We start from the raw sequence: 18,479 nt of genomic DNA, 5'->3' as shown, positions 1-18,479 counted from the left end.
ACGAGCTGGTGCCCGAGTCCGAGAGTGAGTAGCGTGAAGCTCAAGTGAATCTAACTGAAGCTACTGAAGACCCGAACCCGATCTCGGAAGAGCCCAGAACTAGTTACGCCCAGGAAGGCAAGCCCTGGAGCATGTCCTACTATTTTAAATTTATGTAATTTATTATTGTTTCTATCTACTTGTGCATTTAAGTCACATGAGTTGATTAGAACTTTAGTTGCATGATCCTAGGTACCTATGCTTGAACACTAGTATGTGTAGGTCGCTAGTTGGCTATGCTAATGGTTCGGTAGAAGTCGAGTGATTTCCTGTCACTCGCGAGAATTATAGGAGTTGGATGTTTACTACCTGCTGCAACTATAAGGCCTACGGGCGGGGCTGTGGTACTTGTGATGCCCCGTCTGTTTAGTGAAATTTGATAAGGCCGCAGTGTGTGGTAGTGGTGGTTAAGCGTTTGAACGTACTAACCACATGCCGAGAAATATGGTAATCGGTAAGCATAAGTACCTGATTGGCCCGGCAAGTGGACTTTACTTTCACCTTCTTTGAACGTCGTTTCTCATGCGCGCACATGCGGGTGCAGAGTCGTCGTACTCTGTAGTCGAGGATGGTGACCCTGATCCACAACCCGGAAAGAAAGTGGAAATGTTGCACGTGTGACTCTGCCTTGCAAGGTTAACAAATTCGATTCGAATCGTCCGCCTCTCACAGATTTTGGGACTGCTTAACCCTTTTGCCACATAGAGTAAGAAGTGGAACATGATGATGAAGATGAATATGGTTGTTTGATGAAAGATAAATGTTTCTCACCATGTATGCTATTGGATAGATGCTCACCTAGAAAGGTTAATTGAACTAGAACCTTGAAGCTAAAATTTAAAAGTAAGGACCTACACTCTATCGCTTTTCGGCAAAACAAACCCCTCAAGCCAAAGGCCTTGCATGTCTAGGTAGTGGGCTAAGTATACCCTCAGACGGGTAAGCCTTGCTGAGTATTGGTGTACTTAGCCTTGCTTGTGGCTATATTTTATTTCAGGTGAAACCTTTGAGGATATGTTTGCTAGTTTGACCTGGCCTTGCACTCTCCCGCCTGGTTGGTCCGTGGAGTGGGATACGTCCCCGGCCAATGATGACAAGAACGAGTGATGTCATGAATCAGGCTTCATCGTGACACCCATATCGTCGATAGTTCTCGTGTTTACTTTCTGCTAAAATAAAGGACTCTGGTGAACTTCTTTTATGTTGGCTTTACAAAGCTCTTTGTTAAGTGTGGAACTTGGTTTGTAATCCTACAGTTATGTTAAACTCTCTGTGTTGTAATATATGGTGTAGTGTTGCAATCTCTGGACTCGCTTTAGCGTGAGTTATGCTGCTTTGTTCGATCCAGGTTTAAGTGGATTTATCGGGAATTTACCCGACAGACCTCCGATGTGCTCCGTCTGCTGTGCGAGTTAAACCTAATTGCCTTTGCAACGATGGTTAGCGCACTTAAGCCGGTTTATGTCGGGCGGTTCTGCCACAGCTGGTATCAGAGGCGAACAAAGCGTGCACCGGAGAAAGTGACGAGTTTTCGAAGAATTTTATTAAAATTTGACCACAAAAATTGCGTTTGCAAAATACGTTGGTTCGTTAAGGATGGTGCCTAGTTCGTAAAGCCCTAGGGGAATTATGGAAAGTTACCAGGTGGCTATCTAACTTATGTCATTATATATCTGACTTCCAGTACTTTACTTTCTGTCAGACCTTATTTTTGTGCTCAATCAATCCTTAAATTTTGTAACGACGCACCTACGCTAAGGTAAGAAGGTAAGGATCCTCAGTCAGCTGAGAGAGTCTGACCTTCCCGTCAGTGATGCGAGCCGAACGTTACATAAGAAATTAGGTGATGTGACCTACGCTAATAATTTTAATCGCATAATAAATCATAATAAATCAAATAATTGCATAATAAATCATTTAATTGCCCAATAAATCAATTCATTGCATAAGAAATCTGATAATATTCACAGAAAATATTACAAGACATAATCATTCAACTAAGGGAATATTAACGATGGTTTGCTTTACAATCGTCCCTTCATTATGATCATGACGTGCGTACGGAGCCTCCTCTTCGGCTAAAAGAATACTTGTGTCAACCTCCACTGCGAACGGAGTCATATCTTCAACTTTATTGTATTCTTCTTCATCTGTGACATCGTCGACTACCACAATTTTCCTTTTTCCTGCCGGAATCTTATTCCAAATTTTCATACTCACCTCGATATAGGATGCAGTCATTAGGACAGGCATGTATCTTCTGTGCCTCTAATCCTAAAGGACAAACAACTTTTTTTGCCTCATATGTTGTCTCCGGCAAGGTGTTACCCTCAGAGAGTAAGTTTTTTATAAGTTTCAGCAACTCCTCGAATCCCTTGTCAGACAAACCATTTGATGCCTTCCGTTGCAATAATTCCAATGTGGTACCCAACTTCTTTTGGTCTTGTTTGCAATCAGGGTACAACAATGTTCTGTAGTCCTCCAACATACGCTTCAGATCTCTCGATTCCTTTTATGTTTCGCAACCTTCCTCAGTTTCGCACAGCATCTGACCAAGATCATCTTCTACAACGTATCCTTCAGTATCTTCTTCAGGCTCACCCATTGCAGTGTCATTGAAAAAGGAATTATAATTGTTTGCAAAGTCAGGAATCATGTCCTCTTCTTCTACATTATTATCCAGCACAATTCCTCTTCCGCCATGCTTGGTCCAAACATAGTAGTTCGGCATGAAACCACTATTGAACAAGTGACTATAGATGGTTATTGATGATGAGTAATCCTTCTCATTCTTACAGAATTTGCATGGACAACGAACGAAACCGCCATACTTGTGTTTCTCGGCCGCTTCTATGAATTCATGCACGCCATCCATGAACTCCTTTGAACGCCGGTCGGCCATGTACATCCATTGCCGACTCATCTGGGTCCACAATACATTTATATACATCATTATACTGTACAAATAGTTCATTCATACTACCAATTTATAACAATATATTTATATAATTGATAATGCATATAACTATAATAAATAGATACTATTCACTTATCAAATAAATTGATAAAACATATAAATACAATAATTTGATAGTATTCAAATATCAAATAAATTGATAACGCATATAACTACAATAAGATGCTACAAATAAAAATAATTATCACATGTATAAACTAAATCAAGTAATAACTGTTTCTAAAAATTAATTGATAAGTTATAAAGAAAAATAACTAACCTTTTTTCAAAAAAAAAGCAAAAATTCGTCTCCCCTCACCTCACTCAGCTGCCATGAACAATGAGTTCACGTCAGCTTGAGGGGGGAGGGGCTGGGGTATTTATAGGCTCGGGCCAAAGGCACCGGTTGGTTTCAATGACCCGGTGCTAAATTTTGTTCAATAGCACCGGGTCAAGGCACCAACCGGTGCCTTAGGCCCGAGCTCCTGTCAGCTGTCACATTTCATCACCATAGGAACCGGTTATTACCATCAACCGGTGCCTATATCGCCGCCTTCATTTGGTACCGGGTGGTGGTTCAAACCGGTTTCTATGCTGACGCATTGGAACCGGTTGGAACCACCACCCGGTGCCAATTGTCCTCCACTAGGTCGGTCGAAGGCCAAAGGTACCAGCTGCTATTGCAGCCGGTACGGATGGTACCCATCGGTACAGGCTGCAACAGCAGCTGGTACCTTTGGCCTGGACCGATGGCCCATTTTCTAGTAGTGTATATATTGTGTTGTTGTAGACTTGTACTACTGTATACGTAAACATGCATTAGGGTTCATGCGTGAGGAATGTGAGTACTCTATCCTGCCTGTGATGAGTGAATTGTCAACCGTGCGGTGTGATCATGCGCTTGGTCTGTGGATTGCAGGTACACGGGCGTCGAGTGTCGACGGGGAGCTGCCGTGGAGGTGCTGTGGCCGATGGACCGTGCGGTGGACGGTGATGAAGGGCAGCCGGGACCGGAGCTCGGACCGGGCGGCAGCTGCGGCGTCCACTCCTGGATCGACAGCGCAAGCGGCGATGGAAGGCGGGTTTCTTGGTTTGCGCCACAAAACCAAGGAGGCGGACGGCGGTTGAAGACGCCAAGTCGTGGAGGCACGGGCGTCGGTCTCGGAACTGGCGGAGGCGACGGGCGTCGACGGCGTCTAGGGCCTCGCTGCGGGCGAGGAGGTGACGGGCGTCGGGCGGTGTCTAGGGCCGTCAGAAGGCCGAGGCGGGAACGGCGTCTAGGGCCACGGCGTGGAGGCGGGAATCTCCCCGCGCGTGAGGTTTTGGCGGTTTTCTCAAAACTGGCCACCTACCCGGGTTTCGCGGACCCTCCAAAACCGCGGACTAGATCTTCATCAAGATGGCGGCATCATGGAGAAGACTTCGTTTCGAAGAAATAACATCAGCCGTCAGATGGGATTGTGTACATGGGGATACTGCAGACCGACCGGTCTGACCGGTCCATGGAACCGGTCTGACCGGTCTCCGCGGGTATAAATACCCCTTCACTTGTATTAGGTCGTGTGGCTCTCTCCCCCCGTTCTTCTCTTTAGAGTAGAATTAGTTCATGGATTTGTGAGTCTTTGTGTTGGATTTGATTGGGAAATGAGGCCCTATTCTCCTCGTGCCCTCTGGGCTTTTTGAATCAATCCAATCCCCTCGTTTTTGTGCCCTTGTGTGATGGATTTTGATTTCGTTTTTGGTGCACAAGATTGCGAGGATTCTACGAGCTCTTTGTTGTGATTCCCGTGCTTCTAGTTCTATCCCAAACCCTCTGGAATCACGAGCTCTTTCGAATTTGGATTTCTTGAGGTCTTGAGAAAACCCCACCCCTTTTGATCTCATCCCGAAATTCTCTTGTTATGAAGATGTTTAGGGTGAGATCCCTTGTGGATATCTTCACGGGGTAGGTACGAAGCTTTCCTCCAAGTTTCATCAGATTTGGACGTGATTTGCTCGAGATTCGTGGTTTGAAAACTTGTTCACGAGTTTTTCTGAGTGCCGACCGGTCAGACCGGTCTAGCCGTGTTCAGGCCCCGACCGGTCAGACCGGTCTGTTGCACCTAGAGGAGAAGGTCCTCCTGGAGAAGCACTCCCTGTTGAGCTCCTCCCACTCCCTCGCGATCAACCTCCGCATGTGTGCCTCCGCGTCCCCGGGGGTGCAGCTAGGGTTCTCCATCAGGTAGAAATCCCTGTACGATCCGTCCAGTCCTTCCTGAGCCTCATCCTGCAAAACCCATGCATGGACAAAAATACTGATCAGGATTTAACTTGTTGTAGATCGATTTTTCTTTCTAAAGTCGGAATGGATTCGAAAATCTTAACAAACATTTAACTTAAAAATTAATTATATATATGTTCTGCATGCTGACCTCGGCACTTCCCAAATCATCCCAAAGTCTGAGGATCTTAGCCGGGCAAGAGATGACAGAAGGGATGTGGTCATAGGCGAGCTTTGCTCCAGCTTCGTTACTTTTGTCATACCCTAGCATGGCGAATATGTGTGCAAATGTAAGTGGCACTCCTGACGTGACAACACCATTTCTCAGGTAGTCCTCTGCAGTAGGAGCCTCATCGGTTGCCAGCCATCTTGCCTCAACCATGAACCCATCAAACAGCGCCGCCCACTGCAAAAAAGTGTAGAAGTTCTTGTAAGCTCATCAGGAATAGTATACCATCATCGATCATATATCTAGACAGATGGAGCTACTAGAAATTTTTTTATTGATACGCGGATCGATCAAATTGAAGAAGTAGTGTAAGGAAAAAAAAAACAAGTCTGTAACATACTGCATTCCTGAGATGATTGACAGGGTTGAATCCATGCTCCACTTCAACCATATCAGCGATCTCATTCGTGGTGTTGTAAATAGCCTTGTAGCATGATCTCATGCCACTGGGGAGTGAATCGGCAACCGCAGTATTCCACCTACAAATTGTATTTTGGACAACATGTCAGCGTGTATATATGAAACAACTATTAATCTACTCCCTCCGTTTCAAAATGTATGTCATTTTGACTTTTTTTAGATTCATATATTTTGCTATGGGATCTAGACGTACGTTATATCTAGATGCATAGCAAACACTATGAATCTAGAAAAGCCAAAACGATCTATATTTTGGAACGGAGGGAGTATATCAATATGTAATCAATTATTTTTAAATATATGGCAGCTGCTAGCTTACATTTTGATTGCCTGGGTGAAGAGGGAAAGCTCCTCCGGTGTGCCAACAAGATCAAAAATGTCATCCACAACATAGACGAGTGAGATTATCTTTGTGGTATCAATCCGATATCCGGACAAGGAGGGTCCCTGGAGGCTTGTCATGGCCCACACGTACCATTTGGGCACCTGGTCCCGCACCACTGGTATCTCATGAGACAATCCAAGATCCATCCACCATCTACATCACATCTCACAATTAGAATCCATAAATGGTAATTCTACGTTTTTACCTCTTGATCAATCTTAGCGAAATTAAACAAAGCTAGGGTATAATTTTTTGTCACACTTCTACGTAAATTACTGATGGATGAAACAAGACCATTTCGTATTTAACTTGTTTAATTAGTTAGTTACCTTTTAACCTCCTGCATTTCTTCCTGATGCAGCTGTTTGCTGAGCTGGAACTCTGCAATTGCTAGCCCCTCCATTGCAGTGTCCCTAGTGGGCAGGCTCTGCAGGTAGCTGAGGTGGTGCCTGGCCTTGTACTGCATCAGGCTCAGGTGGTAGGGGTGGTCGAGGGACTGCCTCACGTACCTTGCGAGGCCTGGCTCCAGGTACCTGATGGCAGATGCAAGGTGCTTGCTTGAGAACTCCTTTGCCTTGTGCAGTGATGGCTCCTCTCCCATGTCCAGGTGTGACATGTCGTGGAGGCTCAGGAGCCCTCTGATGTCTTTGCTAAGAGCAAGCTTGAACTCGCCGGTGTCGTCAGTGAACCTCCGTAGAACATCATCTGTTAATACAGCATTATTGGTAACAGTAGAACATCATCTGTTAATACCTCCGTAGAGCATTATTGACCAGTTCGATCTTTGCGTTTTACTGACCTGCTGAAACATCATGGCCGGCCTCTCTCACGAGCTTGAATGCAAGTGTCGCATCGAAGAGATCATCGCTGTGGATGAGATCCAAGCACGCGCCCATGGCGCTCTGGATCTCTTCCTGGAAGTAGTGGTCGATGCAGAGGCGCTTGAGGTTGTCGATGGTGGCCATAATCTCCCGGGCGCTGTTCCTACGTTCCTGCAGAATCTTTTGCACGCTTGTCAGGCCCTCCTGCAGCAGCATATGCAGCATTTTTTTCAGAACACTTTGAAACTTTTAATTTGGTAGCAAATTAAAGTCATTATATTAGGGTTAAGGTAGAGAAACACAAGCACAAGTAAGGAAAAAGAGATGTAGCTCGCTTGATCTTATTGATGAGCTATACCTGGAGCTGGAGGTCAAAATCACTGGGCAGCAGCGTTTTCGACGCCGCCGCCGAAGCGATGATGGAACGGCCACGGGGGCGGCCTCGCTGGTCGTTGTTTCTGGTTGCCGCCAGCGAAGCTGAAACGGGAAGAGGCTCCACGGAGCGCACGGAGAAGGTGCGTGCAGGTGCGGCGGCCATTGTTAGCTAGCTCTAGGTAGTAGCAAGTATAACAACGACGCTACTCAAAACTAGCTAGCTTTTTTTTTCAGTAGGAGGGCTGCATAGGTGCCCCCCGGTGCCGGCCCCGGGGATCGAACCCGGGCTGCCGGCGTGGGAGGGGGCTCTAGGAACCACTCGGGCTCAACCCCCTCCTTCAAAACTAGCTAGCTAGACAACTTAGGCGAGAGCAAGGGCTGCAAGGCTCTATATTTTGATTCCTAGCTATTGCAGTGTGAAATTGCAGCTTGGGAGTGATAGATATGCATCGAGGTGAACGCAGGGCCTCCAATTTATAGGGAGGTGCAGTGGAGAAGCGAGCGGGCTGAGTATCTAGCAGGTCTCGCTCGTCCCCACTCAGATATATGCATGCATGTGGGCTGTGTACAGATGCAGAGACCGGAGACAATTTTTTTTTCTAAACAAATAATTATATGTGCATGTGAGCCAGATGCCGTGTTAATTTGCATTGTTGTGGTGTTATTACACTATATGCAAGTACTCCCTCCGTTCTAAATTGCAGATCTTTGACTTCAAATTTGACCGCTCGTCCTATTTAAAAATTTATGCAAAATATCACCTTTTTGTTGTGGGTTGCTTTATCAATACGAGATCTAAGAATGAATTAAATTTGGAAAAAAAATTGCACAATTTTTTAAATAAGACGAGTGGTCAAATTTAAAATAAGTCAAATAAACTATTACAATTTGAAACAGAGCTAGTAGCTTGCTAGCTTCTGATCGATGCCCAGCATGTGTTAAAAAGATTCATCTCGTGCTAATTAGTTAGACTGTGTAATTAGTTATTTTTTTAACTCTATTTAATGCTCCATACATGTGTCAAAAAATTCGATGTGACAGGTACTGTAGAGAATTTTTTGGAAACTAAACAGGGCCATTGTTTTGGCCACAGACCACGTTGTCATTGTCACAGCAGCAGGCAAAGATGTGATCTCCCGTATGTGAAAACTATCCTGCCGTCCTGCATGTCCTCATCTCCAAGCGTCAGCGTTGTGATGAAAGCAAGCAATGCAATGCAGAGCAGCCAGTCAGATTTGATCTGCTGGGTCGTTCTGGTGGTTCAGGCGATGCATGTCGCATCGCAGCCTGACAGATCCATCCGGCCGGGAATAAATTCAGGAGAGCCCAGGACAAGGTTTCTTTCACCTGGTCAAGTCAATTTGGATCTGTGCGCTGGCTGCAGACATGAGGATGGATTCATTCAAACTGTGTTAAGACTGCTTGCTACTCGTTATCGATGCATACATTTTTCCGACCGTGACTGAATTGAAGCCGCAACCAACTTTTTTTTCTGAACGTGCCTGAGCATGTTTTTTATTAAAAGAAAACCGCAACTAACTTCTTGTTTCACACATAACAGTGACATGTGTTTCCTATAATATCTAACACGCCTATGAGGATTCAGGAGCATGCATCTATCGTATAGCAAAAATAAAAAAAATTCTTAGATAATGGAATTTTTCGATCTCTACGGTTTAGGGTACACACTTCAATTATAACATTTTTCCAGCTTCAATCACTGGATTATCAGGAGAGTCAAAAAGCAAAATTAAACTTAAAAAATATATTATTATGCTTCCATTCATAGCTTGCAAACAGTTCTAAGACTACCATCTCCAAAAAAGTGATGGGCTTCATGAACAGATCCTTTATCCTCTCCTCATGCTGCAACATTGACCAAAATCACAGCCAGTAGGTCCCCCTAAAAATAGTCTGCATAAAAGATAAATGTTTAACGTTATCAAAGACAATATTACTTAGACAACGCCATAAAAAAAATGTAGTCGTTCAAAATCCTACAAAGAAGGAAGGTGTTTCCTATGGCCTGGCCTGCTGGTGTTATTTTGCTAGCCACTGCACACAACTTGCCAGGCTGACCAAACTATTGACTTATTGGAAATTCAGTGTGCTATATATATCCAGATTCAAGTGCGAACGTTTTATTTGGCGCCCACGTACGTTAGATATATATGTGACCACTAGCTAGCTATTTGATATTTCTGGCCAGTGTCGCCGTCCTCGCATAGAAAGCAAAGCTGCTGGTCGGTCAGTGGGCATCGGAGCTTTCGTTCGTTGGTCATTGCTTCACGTCACTGTGGATTCTTCTTCTTCTGCATTGAACCAGCTCTGCCGATAGCTAGACGGATGGATCGGAGCAATGGACACTAGCTAGCTATGTGGTGGTGGTGCACATGGTGGCTGGTGAGACATACGGAGTACATGACATCCACAACCCCAAATAAACGCAAGGACAATACTATAGTGTAGCGCAAAAAACACTTCATCTTGACCATGCCATTAGCATCCAACGGTCCTTGTTTCTTCTTACTAGGAAAAACTTGGCATCTCCCAGTCTATCTAGATCCGACAGGGCCCCCCTATCATGCATACCATTGTACATGCGGCTGCTGCTCTCCCTCTCTGCTAACATGCATGTCTTCTTCTTCTACTTCACTTGTACCGCCCAACCGACAATAATAATCCTCCGATCCATCCCGGTCCAGCGGGCCAACACATCATTGTTATTTATGTGCAATTACCAAGCTTTATTTCCAACCATGTAATATATGACACTGTATTCATTATATTGTTTCACCTAGGTAGTATGTAGAACGACATTAAACACAATCATAGCAGGTTACTTTTCAACAAGAGAATAATAGAGCATACTAGGATTTTTAGGATAAATTAACAAGGTAAAATGATAATGTTTGCCCCTATTTATTACTCATATTTGGCACTAATCGATTCTTACATGCATATGCGCTTTCTAAATAGGGTAAGATGATTTTTTTTTTGAAAAAATTTATTAAATGCTAGAGTGATTTGTTTTTTGGGATGATGGAGGGAGTACGCAAGCAGTTTCTTGGAGAGATGGACAGGGGTAGAACTGTGCCTTGCCATTGGGTCCTCTGGCCCAGACAGATTTTGAAAAGATAAGTGGTAAATTACTGTAGCTAGTTGTTAATGGTCTATTATGACCCCATCATTTTATACGTAAGAACTTGATGCTCTTCCGGTCTGGCTTCGTCCCTGGAGATGGCTATATAGATAGCATTCGTTATTGTTTTCCTTAAAAAAATTTCTCGGCAAGCATTTCATTAAGAAGAAGAGAGACATTTATAAAAAAAAGGTTTTTTGGTGTTCTTACCCCTGCTTTTAAGTGCAATTGTGATGTTGCCCTCATTTTTTTAATTTTGTGATTTTGCCCTTTATTCTTCACAAGTTGTTGCGATTTTGCCCTTAATCTTTGCGTATTTGCCTCTGTTTTGACCGTTGACTAGGGGTGGGTAAAATCGCAGTGATTTGTGAATAGTAAAGGGCAAAATCACAAAGTTAAAAAAATAAGGGCAAAATCGCAATTCCACTTCAAAGTAGGGGTAAAAACACAAATGCCCCAAAAAAGTCTATAAAAAAGAAAGCAAATATATACAATGACCCTAAGCGTACCATCACTTCCTCACCCATATAATTACGTGATTTCTATTAAGCAGTAAGTACATTGCTGGTGAAAACTAAGGAGCAGATAAATCACGCATGCATGATGTCACATGCATGGGTTCTCATGGAGATGGAGCAAACAAAAGTTTCAAAGCAGCAGCATCCTCATGTAGTCCTCCAGGACTGGGAGCCTCTGCTCCTTGTCGTACGAGTACATGACGCCGACCATCCTGGCGGCGTTGAAGCAGGCTCGTGCGAAGCTGGTGGAGAAGGTCCTCCTGGAGAAGCACTCCCTGTTGAGCTCCTCCCACTCCCTCTTGATCAGCCTCCGCATGTGTTCTTCGGCGTCGGCTGGGGTGCAGCTAGGGTTCTCCATCAAGTACAAGTCCCTGTAGGATCCATCCAATCCTTCCTGTGCTTCATCCTGCAAATTAATAAGATCCATGATAAATTTAAAAAAAAAATGTTATAATCAAGGGTTTCATGCATGCTAGATCTATATACTGAAAATTTCACTATGGATCGGATCAGATTAATTTTGTGAAAAGCATTTAACAAGCAGCAGTGTGCGTTCTGCAGACCTTGGCACTACCCAAGTCATCCCAAAGTCTGAGGATCTTGGCCACGCAAAAGATGGCCGGAGGGGTGTGATCACTGAGCTTTGCAGCATCCTCATTAGTACTTGTTACATGATGTTGCCCTAGAAGGTAGAATACGTGCGCAAATATAAGCGGCACTCCGGAAGTGACAACACCATTTCTCAGATAGTCCTCTGCGGCAGGAGCCTGACCGGTTGCCAGCCACTTTGACTCGACCATGAATCCATCAAACAGCACTTCCCACTGCAATGTCAAATACTATCTTAGTTTCTTTTCCTGAGAGCAAACTGAAGGAGTGTAGGGAAAAACAAGCAAGTTAGTAACATACTGCTTCCCTGAGATGATTGACAGGGTTGAATCCATGCTCCTTTTCGGCCATGTCTGCGATCTCATTTGTAATGGTGTAGAGAGCGTTGTAGCAAGATCTCATGCAACTGGGGAGTGAATCAGGAGCTGCAGTATTCCACCTGCAAATCACAATATGTATCAGCATATGCATGAAACAATCATTCAGATACATTAAGGTCTAAAACTCTGCATAATCAATTTTTTGTGATAACTTATTGGTGTTTTGCATTTAAAGTTGAGAACTGCTATATATGTGTATATAGTAAACGAAAAAGAAGCAGGAGAGATCACCCTATTATGGCAAAAAAAAAAAGAAAAAGACCAAGCTTACATTTTGACTGCCTTGGTGAGGAGGGATAGCTCCTCTAGTGTGCCAACAAGATCAAATATGTCATCCACAACATAGACAAGGGAGATTATCTTTGTGATCTCAATCCGGTATCTGGAGAAGGAAGATCCCTGCAGGACTGCCATGGGCCACATGTACCACTTGAGCACCTGGTCCCGGGCCACCGGTATTTCTTGAGCCAATCCTAGCCCCATCCACCATCTGCATCGTCGATCCATGAATAATCAAATCTGTCACAGTTATGATCTGACAAATAATAGAAAAACAATAATAATATAATGATCTCAACAACATCACCTACATGCAAATTATCACTACATAAAGCCTCTTGTCAGTTGGTCTAGCAAGTAACTAGCAAAAGCCCATTCATGCAAAAAGTTTTGTAAATAGACTTCATTTAGTACTCCATGCATGTGTCGAAACATTCGATGTGATGTTTTTTTTTTGCGTTTACGGGGTTTACGGGGTCGGATCTAAACAGTACCACAAACGAGCCCTAAGTCCACTCGTCTCACTGTTCTTCTGACATCCACTCGTGTCGCTCTTCTTCAGGACATACCATGCCTTCGGTGTTTCTTCCTCTGGACATGTGTACAGTGTGAATCCGCAATGCTACTGTAGCTCCAATTGTATCCACGTGCAAAGCAGCCTTCCCATATGTGGAAAACGAGAGCTGATTGACTGAGAGCTGATTTGTATCCACGTGCAAAGCTGCCTTCCCATGTGTCAATTTATACGTTTATGCTCGGTTTTCTAGCTAAACAGATTATTATTTACACACGTTCATGATTTTCTTTTTTTTTTGGGAGAAGCCTAGGAATTAGGAAATATTCCTCAAATGCCATTATTGGTTAAACCCTAAAATCCTGGAAATTACTGGTATCGAAGATATTATACGTAGAGTGAGTAAGTAGTGAAACGGTTATATATGACCTACGAATATCATGGGACTAAGATAAATAACGTACGACGGCTGTGACAGCAGTAGGGTTCCCGGCCGGACCGTAAGAGAGTGAGGAAAAAATATCGTGTAAGCATATAGTCTGCCGTCGTTCCAAGGACCAGTATACACATTATGTCATCCTCTCTCGCATCCTCCCAAAATTGAGAAGCGGAGTGCGTGGGGCCCAAATCCCTTTCTAGGCGCCAAAGTTTGTGATCAAATGTATCCTTCTTATGTATGATCTCAGAAATATAGGCGAGTAGTGATACCATATACCTAGATTTCACATTTTGAATGGAAACCCATTAGTCAGGCTAAAAACCATCGGTATACGATAACCGCCATTTCTGTTGTCCATGGCAACCCGCTTGCATTGGCGATAGCCTCCCGTGTCCTTTTCCTCGTTTCACTCCCTTTTCAACCATGCATATGTATCAACACACTTCCTTATTGTTGTCAAGCCTCTTGTGCGAATTTAGGTCGTGTACACACTTCTCGTGGTTAAACCCGTCAATATGCATGGTCAGTGAGGCATTTCACAGGTTGATGTATAATTGTATACAACCGAAATGACAACCACATGATGAAGAGGCGAATAGCTTGAGAGAAGGTCGATTGGATCTCAATGCATCCTTAAAAGTAATACTCCATCCGTTTCAAATTGTAAGGTTGTTTTAGCAAATCTAGATACATAGTTTTTGCTACGTATCTGGATATATTATATGTATTTAGGTGCAAATCAAAAATTATATATTTAGATTTGCTAAAACGACCTACAATTTTGAACGGAGAAATTAACACGAAATTAAGGAAAACACAAATGAACAAACTGAAAAAACTCGGTCGAAAACCATAATGACCGCTAGGCAGCTGCTGGTGGCCGCAACATATATATTCGCAGGGCAGTAGAACCGCTACTAGTGCTGACAAGGCTGATAGCTACTGATCATGCTGATCAGAAGCACTTAGTGTAGTGATGCCCGGTCGGCCGGAACGCCATGAGCGGTCAGTAAAATAGAAGTGTCGACACTCGACAGGTCAACAGACAGCAGACAGCGTGTGGTGCCGGCCGCTACTAGCTAGCAGTAGTGTGCCTATATAGAAATTGAAAAGCCTCGGGAGTTCGAATTGGGCAGGCGGGCCAACGAACTCTGGCCACGAAAAGAGTTGATTTGTTTTTTTTTTCATTCAAACAAAAGGACAGGAGATTTTTCTGCTGTGCACTTGTGCAGGGACAGAGAGTAGCACATACTACCAACCTAGTACAGAATAATACGGTGGCCACTGCTTCATCATTGTACTGTATTTTTTTATTTGGCAAACAAGTGGATGGCTACTGTTCTTTTCATCGTACATATATATTGTGTTGTTGTAGACTTGTACTACTGTATACGTAAACATGCATTAGGGTTGATGCGTATTTAATTACTTGAATCTAAAGTACGGTCCAAGCTATAGTAGTCCTGCGCGCTCTGCTGCTTCCTGAACAAATTGCTGCGTGGGTTATTCTCAATTTCTCATCGACCACGCAGTCTCAAAGCAGCAGCATCGTCGCGTAGTCCTCGAGAACAAGGAGCCTCTGCTCCTTGTCGTACGAGTACATGACGCTGACCATCCTGGCCACGTTCAAAGAAGCCTGTGTGAACCTAGAGGAGAAGGTCCTCCTGGAGAAGCACTCCCTGTTGAGCTCCTCCCACTCCCTCGCGATCAACCTCCGCATGTGTGCCTCCGCGTCCCCGGGGGTGCAGCTAGGGTTCTCCATCAGGTAGAAATCCCTGTACGATCCGTCCAGTCCTTCCTGAGCCTCATCCTGCAAAACCCATGCATGGACAAAAATACTGATCAGGATTTAACTTGTTGTAGATCGATTTTTCTTTCTAAAGTCGGAATGGATTTGAAAATCTTAACAAACATTTAACTTAAAAATTAATTATATATATGTTCTGCATGCTGACCTCGGCACTTCCCAAGTCATCCCAAAGTCTGAGGATCTTAGCCGGGCAAGAGATGACAGAAGGGATGTGGTCATCGGCGAGCTTTGCTCCAGCTTCGTTACTTTTGTCATACCCTAGCATGGCGAATATGTGTGCAAATGTAAGTGGCACTCCTGACGTGACAACACCATTTCTCAGGTAGTCCTCTGCAGTAGGAGCCTCATCGGTTGCCAGCCATCTTGCCTCAACCATGAACCCATCAAACAGCGCCGCCCACTGCAAAAAAAGTGTAGAAGTTCTTGTAAGCTCATCAGGAATAGTACCATCATCGATCATATATCTAGACAGATGGAGCTACTAGAATTTTTTTTTATTGATACGCGGATCGATCAAATTGAAGAAGTAGTGTAAGGGAAAAAAAACAAGTCTGTAACATACTGCATTCCTGAGATGATTGACAGGGTTGAATCCATGCTCCACTTCAACCATATCAGCGATCTCATTCGTGGTGTTGTAAATAGCCTTGTAGCATGATCTCATGCCACTGGGGAGTGAATCAGCAACCGCAGTATTCCACCTACAAATTGTATTTTGGACAACATGTCAGCGTGTATATATGAAACAACTATTAATCTACTTCCTCCGTTTCAAAATGTAGGTCATTTTGACTTTTTTTAGATTCATATATTTTGCTATGGGATCTAGACATACTTTATATCTAGATGCATAGCAAACACTATGAATCTAGAAAAGCCAAAACGACCTACATTTTGGAACGGATGGAGTATATCAATATGTAATCAATTATTTTTAAATATATGGCAGCTGCTAGCTTACATTTTGATTGCCTGGGTGAAGAGGGAAAGCTCCTCCGGTGTGCCAACAAGATCAAAAATGTCATCCACAACATAGACGAGTGAGATTATCTTTGTGGTATCAATCCGATATCCGGACAAGGAGGGTCCCTGGAGGCTTGTCATGGCCCACACGTACCATTTGGGCACCTGGTCCCGCACCACTGGTATCTCATGAGACAATCCAAGATCCATCCACCATCTACATCACATCTCACAATTAGAATCCATAAATGGTAATTCTACGTTTTTACCTCTTGATCAATCTTAGCGAAATTAAACAAAGCTAGGGTATAATTTTTTGTCACACTTCTACGTAAATTACTGATGGATGAAACAAGACCATTTCGTATTTAACTTGTTTAATTAGTTAGTTACCTTTTAACCTCCTGCATTTCTTCCTGATGCAGCTGTTTGCTGAGCTGGAACTCTGCAATTGCTAGCCCCTCCATTGCAGTGTCCCTAGTGGGCAGGCTCTGCAGGTAGCTGAGGTGGTGCCTGGCCTTGTACTGCATCAGGCTCAGGTGGTAGGGGTGGTCGAGGGACTGCCTCACGTACCTTGCAAGGCCTGGCTCCAGGTACCTGATGGCAGATGCAAGGTGCTTGCTTGAGAACTCCTTTGCCTTGTGCAGTGATGGCTCCTCTCCCATGTCCAGGTGTGACATGTCGTGGAGGCTCAGGAGCCCTCTGATGTCTTTGCTAAGAGCAAGCTTGAACTCGCCGGTGTCGTCAGTGAACCTCCGTAGAACATCATCTGTTAATACAGCATTATTGGTAACAGTAGAACATCATCTGTTAATACCTCCGTAGAGCATTATTGACCAGTTCGATCTTTGCGTTTTACTGACCTGCTGAAACATCATGGCCGGCCTCTCTCACGAGCTTGAATGCAAGTGTCGCATCGAAGAGATCATCGCTGTGGATGAGATCCAAGCACGCGCCCATGGCGCTCTGGATCTCTTCCTGGAAGTAGTGGTCGATGCAGAAGCGCTTGAGGTTGTCGATGGTGGCCATCATCTCCCGGGCGCTGTTCCTACGTTCCTGCAGAATCTTTTGCACGCTTGTCAGGCCCTCCTGCAGCAGCATATGCAGCATTTTTTTCAGAACAATTTGAAACTTTTAATTTGGCAGCAAATTAAAGTCATTATATTAGGGTTAAGGTAGAGAAACACAAGCACAAGTAAGGAAAAAGAGATGTAGCTCGCTTGATCTTATTGATGAGCTATACCTGGAGCTGGAGGTCAAAATCACTGGTCGGCGCGCTGAAGCCAACGTCCGCTGTCGGCCAGCGTGGAGAAGATGGAGCACACGGCGCTCGCGACGGAGAAAACTGGGTTTGCTCCGTCCGTCAGTTTTGGAGGGACGGGGATGTACCTGCATCTACGTGGAATATTCCACCCACGGAACCACTCCAACCCTCTCACCCTCCATCCAAGCAACGCAAAAAGGGGTTCGACCCAACCCGAATGGACTCGTCCATCCATCCAAACAGACGGTAGCAGGTCTCGCTCGTCCCCACTCAGATATTTCCCTCTCGAGATCTGTGCTGTGAGGCCCATGTGAAACCCATGTACAGCTGAATGCAAACGCCGAGCGATTAGGCCCACTCGAATTCGCGCACCCTACAAATATGTTTGGGTTTCCTCAAAAAAAAATACAAATATGTTTGGTGCGAATGAAAATGAACATTATTGGCTGGCCCCGAGATCCACGCTTTCATGGAGAGAGAGAGAGAGAGGGGAGACTATTATTAATTGGTTCCCTTTTGAACACCATGTGGATGGAAGCTAGCGTCGCTGTATACGACTGTTACCGGAGTACTGGTCCTAAGTAACTCTACTTTGAAAAATTCATGACACGATTTCCTTACTCGTGTTCGAGTGCGAGGACAAAATTAGTCAATTCATATGTCCGTGTTTGGTAAACTCTCCATTCTCAAACAAATGTCATTTAATTTAGAATATATATTAAAATTTATTTGAAAGATTTTGACCACTAGTAATACACAAAAAATGCATGGTTAGGATCCGACACTTCAAAGTTGCATGAATGAATCAGGATCTGTCATGAAAGACGACTCTTTAATAACACGCTTCTATTTCTCAAAGCAATTTTCCCTGAGAATGAAATACTATAAATTAAAAACAGTAATGTTTTAGAGTAAGTGTATTGGAGACCATGCCCATATGTCCTTACACTACTTGTGTTATAAAAAACACAAATTGTATTATTAGGGGGGTAATTTGAACCAAAGGGTGTAGTTTGGAGGGTAAAATAGACCAAACAATAGTTTAAGAGGTTATCCGGACTTTGACTATATTTGAG

General features: G+C 44.0%; 3 protein-coding genes across 3 annotated transcripts; all 3 read right to left on the bottom strand.

The window, feature by feature from the left end:
- Positions 1-4,941: 4,941 nt before the first annotated feature.
- Positions 4,942-7,985, bottom strand: LOC120704456 (terpene synthase 2, chloroplastic-like). The gene is made up of 8 exons (XM_039988886.1): positions 7,830-7,985; positions 7,469-7,698; positions 7,089-7,314; positions 6,619-6,994; positions 6,224-6,442; positions 5,825-5,963; positions 5,407-5,661; positions 4,942-5,261 (listed from the first exon to the last, which is right to left on the bottom strand). Exons 2-8 carry the CDS (start codon positions 7,646-7,648, stop codon positions 5,079-5,081), a joined length of 1,578 nt encoding a protein of 525 aa, XP_039844820.1. The 5' UTR covers positions 7,649-7,698; positions 7,830-7,985; the 3' UTR covers positions 4,942-5,078.
- Positions 7,986-11,054: 3,069 nt separating this feature from the next.
- On the bottom strand, positions 11,055-12,656 carry LOC120704741 (terpene synthase 2, chloroplastic-like). The gene is made up of 4 exons (XM_039989283.1): positions 12,406-12,656; positions 12,055-12,193; positions 11,709-11,969; positions 11,055-11,551 (listed from the first exon to the last, which is right to left on the bottom strand). The coding sequence occupies exons 1-4, from the start codon at positions 12,639-12,641 to the stop codon at positions 11,276-11,278; spliced, it is 912 nt and encodes a 303-aa protein (XP_039845217.1). The 5' UTR covers positions 12,642-12,656; the 3' UTR covers positions 11,055-11,275.
- Positions 12,657-14,723: 2,067 nt separating this feature from the next.
- Positions 14,724-17,519, bottom strand: LOC120704531 (terpene synthase 2, chloroplastic-like). The gene is made up of 7 exons (XM_039988999.1): positions 17,383-17,519; positions 17,003-17,228; positions 16,533-16,908; positions 16,138-16,356; positions 15,739-15,877; positions 15,322-15,576; positions 14,724-15,176 (listed from the first exon to the last, which is right to left on the bottom strand). Exons 2-7 carry the CDS (start codon positions 17,169-17,171, stop codon positions 14,901-14,903), a joined length of 1,434 nt encoding a protein of 477 aa, XP_039844933.1. The 5' UTR covers positions 17,172-17,228; positions 17,383-17,519; the 3' UTR covers positions 14,724-14,900.
- Positions 17,520-18,479: the final 960 nt, after the last annotated feature.

This window comes from Panicum virgatum, chromosome 1K, assembly GCF_016808335.1.
Source record: "Panicum virgatum strain AP13 chromosome 1K, P.virgatum_v5, whole genome shotgun sequence".
Taxonomy (NCBI): Eukaryota; Viridiplantae; Streptophyta; class Magnoliopsida; order Poales; family Poaceae; genus Panicum; species Panicum virgatum.
Note: the sequence above shows the minus strand (reverse complement) of the source record. Positions and strands in the feature narration are given on the sequence as shown.